The sequence below is a fragment of the Athene noctua genome, chromosome 6 (genome assembly GCF_965140245.1).
Source record: "Athene noctua chromosome 6, bAthNoc1.hap1.1, whole genome shotgun sequence".
Classification (NCBI taxonomy): Eukaryota; Metazoa; Chordata; class Aves; order Strigiformes; family Strigidae; genus Athene; species Athene noctua.
The window spans coordinates 30010918-30024770 of NC_134042.1; the positions used below are offsets into that span (position 1 = coordinate 30010918).

Below are 13853 nucleotides of genomic sequence, written 5' to 3' on the forward strand. Positions count from 1 at the left end.
TGGGTTCCAGTCTCACAAATGGTGGTTAAGTGATAACTACAGCAAAGCAGAAAAAGGCAACGTCATTTCATATCAATATTATGTAAGAGACTGCAAGCATGAAGGTGATTATAGAAACCCCACATTCAAGCTTCTGCTTTCGCTAGCTGAGAGCAGAATTTTTCCTTTAGCAGTGCAGAGCCATCAGAAACAGAAGGCAAATGTCAACTATTGTCAGAGCAAAAAGCTATTCTGGGGATACTTCGAATGTGAAATTAAAACTCTACATCTCAACAACATTTTTCTTTAAAAAACCCAAACATTTCAATCAGCATTTGTGTACCTAACTCTGTTATTGACAGCAATAAAATAGCAGACAATTATTAACACATGACCTCACACAAGAACACTTAGAATAAACAATGTTCCAAACAAGTATGTTTTGAAATTTATGATTACCTCAGGATGAGAAATTCTATATAGGAACAAAAATGCAAATCATTAAGCATATGTTGATCTGTGATTTAATACTGATTTAAAATTTGTATTGTGCAATGAGGTTTCAAATTATTTTTTAGCAAATTACCAACTTCATGCATGGAAAGTAATAGTAATATAGTGGTTTAACCACTTAGCCACTGAAGATTTTGATAAAATAATTTGAGGTTTATCACTCTTGACAGTAATCCACCACTACTGTCAATATGTCACCATGTCCAAACAAACACACCTTGATTTCATAGTGATACTGGGAAAATAAGTGACAATTATTGGCATTCTGTCAAAACAACAACAAGGAGCTGTAAAGCACACCTATTTTCACTCATTACTTTAAATATTAAGATAACTGGCATAATTTATTTTGTTACAAAAATTTCATTTTTTAACAAGTAATATCAGATAACACCACTCAATACAAATATACTGAACTAGTAATTAGGACTTGACCTACTATGCCCAGTTATCAATGTTTGCTTACATTATGGAGCTCCTCAGCAGTGCTACTAATTAGGACTAAATTTATAACAAAAAAAAATCTGTATAAACATGAAAACAAACTTCTGTATGTTTTTGTCTGTATAATATGTACGCATTTAATTTTAAATATCTCATTAACCAATTTATCTATACATATGGAGAGGACAGTAGTTAACCAAAAGATTTTAGAACTACTGAAAGAGTCAAATGAAATATTTCTCACTCCAGTATCTTTGAAATCTTCTAAAAGGCCCAGTTTCTCAGGAACAGACTCCAGATGGTCTAAAGCTACTCTGGTACTCTAAAGAATAGAACACAAGATAAAACATTAAAAAATAATCAATTCTTTCAGCCCCCTCAAACATTAAAAACCTATTACATGTATGGAAAAAGTTTAAGAGGTATGTATGTGTTTGTAAATTAAACAGGTCAACAGTAAACAGGCTGTTAAGGAAAAAGAAGGATAAAAAACACACAGCACAGTTTCCTTAATTTGAATCTCCATGAACAGTTACCAATTTATTGAGCAGAACAGTACTTATTTAAAATTTTAGAGTTTATGTAGCCTTCAGAATGAAATTTTCTTTTATTGCACTTCAGAGAGAAAAGTGCATTTAACAAAAACATAAATCTGTACTCAATGTTTATATCTTTGTAGTTAAACACATAGCAGAAACGTCTTTTTTTTTTTTTTTCAAATACAAATATATTGCAGTTAGTACTCAGCTAAATATAGAGCAATCAAATTTCATATTTTTGACTTAGACATATGGTATGTACTGCTGAAAAATGAATTACCACTCTAGGGAGAGTTAGGGTTGGACTCAACAACAAGATTTCAGATCCACACCCATGACACAAAAAATGTAGTCTGTAGCAAGATGCAAAGAACAGAAGAAAATAGGTATCATGACTGGAGATTTGTGCACAGGTGAAGTTGGTTGGTTTTTATGCATAAAGAGTAGTACGCCCCATAAACCAGATGCCTCTGTAGCTTCTCAAATGCTGCCCTTCTATTATTTGCTGAAGAGCAAGCAGAAACTGTTTCTACTTTCTGAACAGTTGGTATTCCTTCCACCATTCTATAAATCACACTTCTTTGGATAAGGTGCTGTTAGTCTAGTTACGCAATCTACCAATGATGGGCTTAGTTAACCATATTACTGCCCTGGCACTTTAAAGAAAAAAATCTATACAACAATAAAGTTATTCAATCCTGAAGTCAAATACTGTTATGCTGTAAAGTCTGTGCAAACTGAATTAACTTGCCCATAACTAGAAAAGCTCTGTTGCTAGTCTTGGAAAGTCTCAATCTGACCAACACGAAAAACATTTAGATCCCAGACTTAAGACCCGAGGAGACCGAAATTCACTCCAGGATAAGAAAAATCAGTGGGAACCTCTCAGCACAAGTGCAGTCTACTCCAGAAAGCTGTGTTTTGTATCACATAAAACTCCCTGACAATCTTCAGAAGCAACCCAATGAGTCAAGACTGTAATGGTGGTGTGTATAAACCATGAAACAACGTTAGTATTCACAAACCACAAAAATACTTTACCAATGATTAGCCCTCAAGGAACCATCTACAGGCTTCATTGTTATAAAAAAAAGTGCATATCCATGTAAGCTAATCCTTTAGAGAAAAATGTGATTCTTTAACAGTGTAGCTCATAAGTATACTTCTTTAGTTAAAAATCAATCACATAAAAATTTATTAAAAAATTAAATGGGAGAAATAGCAATGGGATAAACACTCATGCGAGCAGGCAGCTTCGATAATATCAATACTGTTATATTAATATTTTGTTAACAATATTGATCACATTAAAAATAGAATGGATATCATATTGTATATCAATGTAATAGGTACATTAATTTAGAAATATATAAAACAGCATTATAGGAAATATATATTGTACATAAAGCAATATACAAAGATTACATATTTATATATTATCATACATTAACAGAAGTATTATTAAAATTACTGTTTATACTGCTACTACAGCTATCTAGTGACCACACGTCTTTATTCCTACATGCTGCTATTATATAGACAAGCAGTTACCTGCCCAATGAACTAAACAAACCATTGCTTTTATAATTTATAAGCAATATTGCAAATTACAATAACATATGATAACATATGAAAAACTGTGAATGAACCACTTCCTAACTTAATCACATGCTCTCTCATTGTTTTACTATAAGAGAGAGCGTATAACCAATCTCTATTCACCTTTCTCCGCAACTTCTCATTTTACAGACCTCTTGCAATCTTTCCCATTCAGATATTTTTTAGGATTAATAGTCCCAGTGTATTTAGCTGTTCCTCACATGGAAGAAGTTTCATGCTTTTGATCATTCTCATGTCTTGTGTAGCCTCTCTAGTTCTGTGTTTCTTAAGATGGAGAGGAAGAGTGAGGAGTGGAGAATCAGAACTGAACAGAGTAGCTGAAGTGCAAACACATCACCAATTTAGAAGTAATGATGTCTGACTTGTCCGCTTCCTTCCTAGCGGTTCCAAATATAGTTTTTAAGACTGTAACAAATATGCTTTCCCTAACAAATGAAGGTCAAGTTTCATAAATAGTGGGATTCATTTGCATCTCACAGGACTGAACTTGTAAACAATATTCAGTCCTAATTAAATAAATTAGGTGGTGGATATGAAACTTTTTTCTGTTTCTGTAACTATATGTATACAAAAATATTATGTATGTAAAATTTCTCTAATTAGAAAAAATTTGTACTGACAGTTAATATGTTGATGATATCAGGACCTATTTCTATAAAACAAACACCTGGTCAAATCAGTTTTCCAGGTATTTGGATTCTTCTTCCTTCTGAGACTAATGAGATTCAGACAATATCTCCCCCCTTCTAGGAATAAACTTTTACCCTTAGACTACATGCTGAGCTAAAAAAGAGCACGCTCATCCCACTGTTACGTTCCGTATTAGGAATGCAAGACGCAGTAGGAGAAAAATATTCGGGAATTCCTAATCTGGCCCTTTTTTCCAGGATAATTTCTCCCCTTCACACAGCACCTCACAAGATAACATCGCAGTCAAACGTGCTAGAACAGTAACAACTCCATTATCACAGGTAGGGGAAAGAATTTTATGAGAGGGTTGGATGAATTGTTGCTTCAAGAACAATAAAAAGAGTAAGAAGACTATAAAATGGGGTAAAAGGATTGACCAGCAAGGAAGGATATTTTAGATTTCAAGAAGTACAGGAAGAACTGTCAAAAGCAAAATAGAGTAAAACAAAGAATCTTTAGTCATTCAGCAAGTACAATAAAACAGAAATGAGACTGGGAAAATAAGGTAGAAATAACTTAGGTATGAACCCTTTTATACTAACACACTAATTTTGTTGGATTTCTTAAAATATACAGGAATTATACAAGACTAAATATATGAAGTTATGTCTGAAAGATAGGTAAATCACTTCCTGAAATGGGCAGCACTGAGGACATCCAGTACAAAAAAGTCCCTAACTGCAATGTTAACAACTGATCACAGCAAATGCTGGAAAAAGCCTGGAAGGGCATAAAGGTGCATACTTGTGCTGTCTTCCAGTGAATAAAGTAGGGCAAATCAGTTTTACAAAACTCAAAATAAGAATTAGCAAAGGTTATTTCTTCTAAAAGAATATAGTACTTCCTTATTTCTCACCTGTTACATGAGAAAGGAATTTAAATAGGCTTCACACTTAGCTAGCTGTGTTTGGACAAAAACTAAAACTTATTGTATTATCTTCATAAGAAGTCTTGTATTTTAATGTGTAACTTAATTGCAAACAGGTTTTTTTTACTTTCAAAATTCACCTAAAAAAAGATTTTATAAGACAAAAAAAAATTATTCTTCCTAACGTATTTGGTTCTTTACCAGAAAAGAATTATAGAACCTGGAGTTATATATTAATAATGAATGTGTAAAATGGATTATTCTTCATATTTTCAGGATTCAATCAAGCAGGAAACCTACATATTGCGTTTAAAGCTTTTTTCACAGATCATAATATAGAAATGTTTTTATAGCATGAAATACCTTCTTTTTCTTTTTCAAATGGTCCTATACATCTCCACTGGAAAGTAAAATTGCCTAGAGATATCTATCAATCTCTAATATTTTCCTCTTGTAAGAATCAACCGTTTCACTTTTACCACAATAAAGCAGTATTCATTCATATTTCAGGCTTCATTTACAATGGCCTTATGTTCATCAAAGCATTGATTTTCCACTCCATTAATTTATGATGAGAAGCAGTGTTTCCTGCTTCTTCCCAGAGTAGCCCTCGGTACTAGTCTGCATGTGCGTTTCTAAGGCTGGGAAATATATTCTAAGGCTGGGAAATGAGACAAGAGACCCTAAGCAATCCATATTTGACTATATGTGAAATAAAATACTCAGTCCGAATGCCGAGCAGTCATCCTAATATCACATGGATCTGATGGATGGGTCCATGAAATTTTTTTACTTTGAACACCAAAAACTTCCCTACTCCTTCAGAAATAAAATCCTTCCTCACTGGAAATAACCCAAAAATTGTAATGCCCCTCAATCTCTCTTCTTGGTCCACCAACAAATTAAACCATAAATATTTTAAACTTATATATTACCTAACATATTTTGCTAAGGTATTCTACTAATGAACTGCAGAAAAATGCACATTTGAGATGTCACACAGAGTTGGAATAAAGTTGCCTGCGTTACAGGATACATTTAATGTAGTGGCTCTTCAGCATGCTGTAAAGTATATTTAATAGCATTTTTTTTTCCAATTACAAAGATTTCTGCTTTTCTTTTCCTCATTTTAATAAAGACTACCTATGATCTGTTCTCAGCATAAAAGGAACTCAGGCCCTAAGTGTAATCCCATGCTTTAAGCCATCCCATTTTTCAATTCTTTCTCTAAATTTCAATGCCAAGACCTTATGTCATCACTGTCTGTAAATGGCGTTAAGGAAGATGCTCATCATCTGTTCACCCCAAGTGTCAGGTTATATGCATACTCATTCTTTGATTTTTTTGTTTCACTGAGAGGCATGTGGATAAAGGATGATATAGGCTACTTGGATTTCTGAAATTTAAACCTAACTTCACACACAAAATGATGGGCTCTAAGCTAACCATTACTGCTCAGGAAGTAGACCATGGAGTAAGGAACTTGCTAACTCAGTGCTCAATATCAATCAGGAAAGCAAAATCAAGGCTGGATATAATCAGTAAAGAAAAAAAAAAAGCCAGAGAACATAATTATTCCCAAGTATTAATTCACAGCATGCTTGCATCTTGACTACTGAGTGCAGCTGTGGACCTCTTTCAGAACAGAAACAGGGAAAGGTCAGAGAAGAGCAAGAAGAATGATTAAAGTCATGAAGCACTGTTTCCACGTGAAAAATTATTAAATACAGTGACTCAAAAAACCAGGACTCTTCAGCTAGGAAGAAAGATGCCCGAGGGAAGAAATGACCAATTTGCACAAAATCAGAAGTCACAAAGACAGAGAATTTTATATGGGTGCAAGCAGGAAACTGCAAGTTTATGAATGAGAAAGACCATGGAAGGGTTCCAAATTTGTAGAAACTACATCTAAGTCTGGAAGTCTCTGAGATTTGAATAGCTGGAATCAGAATGAATGAGTGGGAAACAAAATATACGTCAGTCCTGTTCATACAGGACTCTTCCCTAAGCATTTTATTTTGGCCATTGTTGTGATGTCTCTAGCCAGGCTAGATTGACCTTTGGTCTTAACCAGAACAGTTCCTTTTATATTCTAAAATTCTCACAGCCTTCTGAGCAGTCTGTGAGATCATTTGAATAGGATAACTCACATGCTAATATTTTCAGGGACAGAAATGTATGTCTTTTTCATAAAACCAATGAAAAGAATGGTAGTGATGTGCAAATAAAAACAGGAAAAGAAAAAAGCCAAGTTTGTCAGGGGAAATTCCATAAAGAAGGCAGCAACAAAAGAATAGGTTGAAGAATGGGAGGGAAAGGTGATGAAAGAGCTTTTAGCTGACCCACAGAATTGGTCTGGTAATTTAATGAAATGTACAGCAACCTTCTCAGTGTTGATCAAATGTTGTATCATTAATGACTACACTCTATTCTATTAGAAGAGATGGATTTAGCCATACAGATAAAATGTGGAAAAGGAGTTAGAAGCACCTGACATAGAGGGCAATTAAGTACTGTTAACTTTTTTCCCAGAAATCAGAAAGCTGTATGGCATAATGCATACAAATAATCCTAAAGAGAGCAATCACATCTGTCTGCTCATTGTTTAACAGGGAACAGAAGGTACTGATACAGTGCACTGATGGTACTGATAAGAAGCAGCACCATTAACACTGCTTCAGTCAGTACAATTGGTATTTTACTTAACAGCAGTCTCTTCCATAGAGTGAGTGCTATTAATCTTTCTGTTTTTAAAATAAAGATGATTTACTTTGAAAAGGGGTGTTCTATGTTTTCACAGAGAATGATAAAACAAATTACTCATTTTCCATGACTTCATACAAACACTTTGATGTTTAAACTGCATGTGAACAGTTAATCCTCCTATATTGATCTATTCTTGGTGATAGGCAGTTTCACACTTATCTCAAGGGACAGATCCAAATCAAAATCAGATACACATTTTATTTGTACTCTCAAAGCTGCAATGCTAAATGCAAATAAATCAAAGCAGGTTTGTATATAGTCCCCCTAATGTTTGCCTTTATAGTTGATATACTGAAAACACATAAACATAAACCAGAAATCAAACTTAACTGACTTTCAAGTACAGTGCTCCTTTCTTTTCTGAGGTAGCTAAAAACAAATGGCTACCTATATTGCACAGATATTTTTGAAAATTAGGGCTGACTTAAGTAACATTTAGCTAATCCCCAAAGAATACCCATAAAAACATTAAATGCGACTGTAGTTTTAACAGACTGCAATGCATGTCAGCAGGCAGTTACTCACAATTCAGATGAAAGATGTAATGATAAAGGTGACCTATGATGACTTATTTTTAAACGGCCTTAGAATGTTGAATACTTAAATAGCAAGAATAGGATGCACCCAGCATATATAAAGGTATCCTGTAAAGCTATGCATTGTCCACTTCTATCACCAGCACTAGATTAACACATCATATGCTGTTCTTTTACACAGGGTGTGGTTCTACTTAAGAGGCCTGAGGTTCTTTGTTGACTTTCATCTGCCAGGCAAACTCCACGATAGTCAGGACATTCTGTGACCTAGTACATTGTATGTATAGAGGGAACTTTTCAGAGAATACAAAGAATGTATTTTGTATCTTTGTATTCCATGTATACCATTACTCCAATTATACCATTGTTTGATTTCTGCACATCAAAAATCAATTTAACTTTACAAAGTTAGGCAACACATAGAAATTTATCAAGTTACACAACATGGAAGCTCAATTGCCTTTTTTTCTATGCTACATTGTTTCAACCAAGTTTTAACTAGTAAGACAGTTTTTTGAGCACAAACTACACTTATACTAATGAAGAACAAAAGCCCTTTGTTAATAAAACATTGCAAATATCAAAATGACTGAACTTTTAATTTAGACTCCAGACATTATTGCATGGGGTGGACCACATTTTAATTGAGAGTTTCATTGATGCTTCCTTTCCTGTTTGCAATGACATGGACCATCTCTTCTCTCATTCATGAAGAAGTAACATCCCTGGGGTAACTACGGTAATTGACATGGAAAAATAGTAGGAAAGTATTTAATCAATGTTTAGTTGTTTGTTGCATACTAGCAGCTGGAAATGTGGAGGAGACAGTAAGGTCTTTTGGCAAGCCAGTTCTCCGTGAATCATAAGCTAGTGCTCTGAGTATTATTGGGGGTCCACAGGACTAGTTTTTAAGAGTCTATTCTTTATTGCTCACTAAGATTTTGATCAAAAACATCCAGACATAATTACTGAAAATTAAAAAAAATAAGAGGCAGAGTGTGTAAAGTAAAGCAATGTCAGTGCGCACACTTTCCTCAAAGGTATAGACTTCCTTGTCATTCATTCATGAATGCTATCTACAACTTTCTGGAGCTTTGTTGGCTAAAAATCTTGACATATAATTTATGTTAACGTTTTGTATGCTAACAGTATTTCATCAAGCCTTCTGGAAAGCATTACGAAAATTCAATTAACCCAGCCTTCATGGGAAAGAAAAAATATTATTCAGTTTTACAGCTGAGAAAAATTTAAATACAAAGAGAAGTGATTTAACCAAGGATTCACAGCAAATCAGTGTCAGAGTAGGAAAAAAAAATTAGGAACTTGGCCTACAGGTTTCCCCATTTTAATCAAAAGATGAACAACAATGAGAGGAAAGGAAGTAATCTATGGTAGCATCAACAGGTATAAGTGATGTCTGTGTTCCTAAGGTTATAATTTGATCTAATATAAAATATTTTAATATAAAATGAAGGTCCAAGCAGCACAGTAGAAACATTTTAGTCAATAGTCTGCCATCAAAAAAAATTTTAACTTGTTTTGTGATATACAAAGCAAACAAAAAAAAGCACGCTATACCACATGTATCTACGTCTTATCAAGTTATAAGCATCATCTGTTCTGTGGAAGAACTCATAAATACACATTCCACGGATGAAAGGCCAACATTTCTAAAGAGAATCCTGTGGCTGGAACACATAGGATCTCTGTTTAAAATCATATTTACATACATACACATACTATGTTCAAAAAAATGAAAGTGAAGACCACTGTATATTACTACTTCTAGTTAAACTAAGAGCAATAACTTAAGATATCTAAAGAGTTACAGTGTTTTGTAATAAAGATTTATCCTGAGATTTTTACTTTCTGTAATGGAAAACTGAGAGGATTTTGGTTTATTAAAATCTGGCAAAAATGTTCAATATTTGCAACATGTGGAACACATCTTCACAATATTGAAAGGCGCTTTCTACTTAGCTAATGTAAGGGCTGCATTAGAAGGAGTGTTGCCAGGAGGTCAAGGGAGGTGATCCTTCTCCCCTAGTCAGCCCTGGTGAGACACATCTGGAGTCCTGGGTCCAGTTCTGGGTTCACCAGCACATGAGACACATACGGGACACAGTCCAGCAAAGGGCAACTAACATTCTTTAACGGACTGAAGCATCTGTCCCATGAGGAAAGGTTGAGAGAGCTGTGATTGTTTAGCCTGGAGGAGAGAAGGCTCAAGGAGATCTCATCAATGTGTAAAAATACCTAAAAGGTGTAAAGAAGAGAGAGACAGGCTCTTCGGTGGTGTTCAGTGCCAGGACAAGTGGCAATGCACAGACTGAAACACTGAAGATTCCGTCTGAACATAGGAAACACTTCTTCACTGTGAGGGTGACTAAGCACTGGCACAGGTTGCCCAGGGAGGTCAGGGAATTTTCATCCTTTGAAATATTCAAAATCCCTCTGGACACAGTCCTGGGCAACTGGCTCTAAGTGACCATGCTTGAGCCAGCAGAGTTGGACCAGATGACCTGTAGAGGTCCCTTCCAACCTCAACCATTTTGTCATTCTGTAATGTATCATATTACTGATATCACTGTTGGAGAAACTATGAGGTTATTAGACCAAGTCATTAGACATGCATCATGATTCTTTGTCAAAAAATAAACTGCCATCCTGACCTCCAAAGAGCAGGTTAATAAAGTTTACAGAGTTACCTACACTTCGTAACCTGCCACTTACAGGCAATTCAGCAATAAATTCTCAGGCCAATATTTTTAATATGCTTTTGACAAATATACAATAAGATATTCTTGATCGTGCTTATCTGCAAATTTAGTATTAAAAGTCTCAACACAAATATATATTTTTTGTAACAATATGTTATTTCTTACATTCATTTAGTAACTCATTTTTACAAAATAGTGAAGAACATTTTTAATAGAGAATAATTTAAAAATAATGCTATATATCAGTTTTTGTGGGAAGAGAGATTAAAGAGGTGACATTAGAAATATACATGCATGTTTAGTTTGTGGACTTTGTGCAAGTACACAGCCTTAAATGAAATCCATAAATTAGAAAAGTTGTGCAGAATCTTATAAATCTGTTTATTTCAGCATTTTTGGTTCCCACTCTAAATCCCACAATTAGCCAGGAAGCGAGAAATAAGTATGAATGGGAGAGAAAGGCAATTGTTTAAAAAAAAGTCATACTCTTAACAGAAACATCAAAATATTGGTGGAAGAAAACTAGAGGTGGCTGTAGTAGCAAAAAACTAAAAGAAGTAGTAAAGCACCAAATAGTAGAGTCAGAGGATGTATAAGTAGCAGAGTATTCTACAAGAGCAATATACATGTAGGGGGAGAAGACAACATCAAGGATGAAGTGAAAAGGAGGTGAGCACCATGAGAAAAGAAACAGCTGGCTGCAAGCACTGTGGGGCGGCAGAAGTTACTTAGTGGGATTGAACAGAGAAAGGACTTGGGGAACCTTTGGAAAGTTCTCCACCCCCAGTGAAGGGAAGTGACACACTGGCTCACCGATGAAAGGAAAGGAAAGGGCGAGGCAGGCAGGACAGAGGATCTCAGACTGCTGCTCCTCTCCCGGTCATTTTTATAAGATCAAAGAATAGCTGTGTTCTGGGAGGACCAGAAGGCCTTTGATGTAGTGGTAGTTTTGGCAAGACACTACAGATGCAAACCAAGGGTAGAAGAAAGTATTAACCCTTAGATTCGGGATTTCCTAAACATTCAAACATACAGAGTATGACAATCATTAAATAATCTCAAGAGCTAACAGCAAGATTTACTTATTGATAGAAAGCACATTGGAGAGACACAGACAGCGAGCACACACTAAAATGGATGCACATAATCTCTCTGTGAAATGCATTGGGCATTGTCACCCTTCCAAATCTTCCTTTAAAATGGGTGACAAATCATAAAATTTATGCAAATGTGAGCCTGCTACTAAAGTAGAAGAATCTAATAGCTTTTACATTGCTGACTGTGTGCAGACAGATATTTGTTTTACTGGTATTCAGAACCTTACTTTCATTAACATAAAACATGAGTTACAATAAAATACATAAGTGTTCATAGTGGAAAGGAAATTCATATTAAATAACAATTTTGTAGAATACTTACAGCATTACTGGAGTTAACCTAGATTTATGACATTGTAACAAAAAATTGAATCATGTCCAGAAAAGTCTGATCCAAGTATTCTAAACAAGTGCTAACCTCAATTCTGGGTTCTCTACTGAAAGCAGCAAGCTGTCTCATTGATCAAAGGATAGAGAATGCATATGTTCATTGGAAGAGCTTCAGGACATGGCCGATTTCAAATTAAACTTCCCAGCCTTTTATGTCAATCTAGTACTACTAAAGCAGAGGAATCTGACTTCCAGTTTATGTTCACAAAGAACGTGATGTAGTTTAAAAGCCTGTTAAAGTCACAAGCACAGCATCGTAGCAGTGTACACATTCAAAATGCACCCTGATCTCTTAATGAGAATTGGATACACTTCCCACTGTAGCTACATCTGAGAATATGATAAGATTTTTTCCCAAGAAAATCATACACCTTTCTCTAAATAATATAGTCAAATCCCGTATGTAAGAACTAAGCTACGCTCAAGTATAAACTAAATCACCTCATTTAAAGATAAATTGTATTCATTCTGGCAAAACATCAGACTACATAATTGATTAATAAAGTAATCAGGAAAACTACTTGTTAATAGCTATGTAATAATTAAATTAACTTTATTAAACAGTATTAAACCAAAACCAGAGCCAAACAAAACACATAATCTCTAGGCACTCAAAACCTCAGTTTTGCCTGTACTTGTTACTACCCTGGTACTTCTCATGAGTTGAAGGATTATTCCAGAATACACCTTGGTTCTTCAGCTCCTTTTAAGGAGAAGGAGCTAACAGGGCTCAAGATGATGCAAGAGACCCCCCTTTGCTGGAACTCACAAATCATCAAGCTAGATTAAGCTAGGCCTGGAAAGTTTATTTACTCAGAGCTCTGAAAAGAATATGCTAGGTTCCTGTAACATTTCTTTCCCATTTTTTTTTTCCCCCCTATGTTCCCAAGTTCATCATATGGCTACTACAATTCTACTAGAAAGTGCAGGAGGCAGAAGTTAGTAAATAATAGAGAAAGGGAGGAGAGTGAGCTACCAAAATATATACATGTACACATTTTTCAGATCATTGCATAAAATGGTTTGTTTAGGTCAAAAGCTTAATCTAAAGATTTAAAAAATGCATTTACTGTTAGATGTACATGTCTTTTCTGTTGTTTAAAAAGGTATGTGCAGGGAAGAAATAATTTAAAAAGTGGCTGCAAGAGGCTTCACACCTGTTTAAATCTCAGACAGTTCTGCACTAAACTTCATCTACTCCTGTGCAGAGGAATTTCTTCCTAGTATCAAGCACAATAAGAATGCTGTGGAAGAAAATGCAGATGAGATTCCTAACCCAGCGATCCCATGGTCTTGCAGTTTAAAAACAGTTCTGGAGACTTGATGCTTTCCTATGTATTTCGTATAGCTTGTATATGTTTGTGTTCTGGCTTTTCCCTCTCTCGCCCCTTTCTGTACCTTGCCCTTTCCGAATCTCATGAAATGACACCTTTCTGCCAAAATTCTCCTAAGCAAATGATTTTTCTACACGACTTAAAACATTTTTTTTCTCTAAGGATTCTGTTTGAATTTGAATTTAATACCTTACATCTCTATTCCATTTCCATTCTCTATAACCTGACACAAATCACAAAATATGTGACTGGTTGTACTTTTCTGATGTTGCACTCCAAGCACTCAAATAACAGATGATGAATGCACAAACATACAAGTAAGATGATGAATGTACAAATATATGAGTACCATAACTA

The 13853-nt window shown here is 34.9% G+C and overlaps 1 protein-coding gene across 1 annotated transcript in view; it reads right to left on the bottom strand.

The window, feature by feature from the left end:
* The window catches only part of CEP128 (centrosomal protein 128), a 126078-nt gene that overhangs the window by 9908 nt on the left and 102317 nt on the right, over nt 1-13853 (bottom strand). The window contains exon 20 of the mRNA XM_074909235.1: nt 1181-1258. Coding sequence (XP_074765336.1) covers nt 1181-1258 — 78 coding nt within the window. The remainder of the gene's footprint in view (nt 1-1180; nt 1259-13853) is intronic.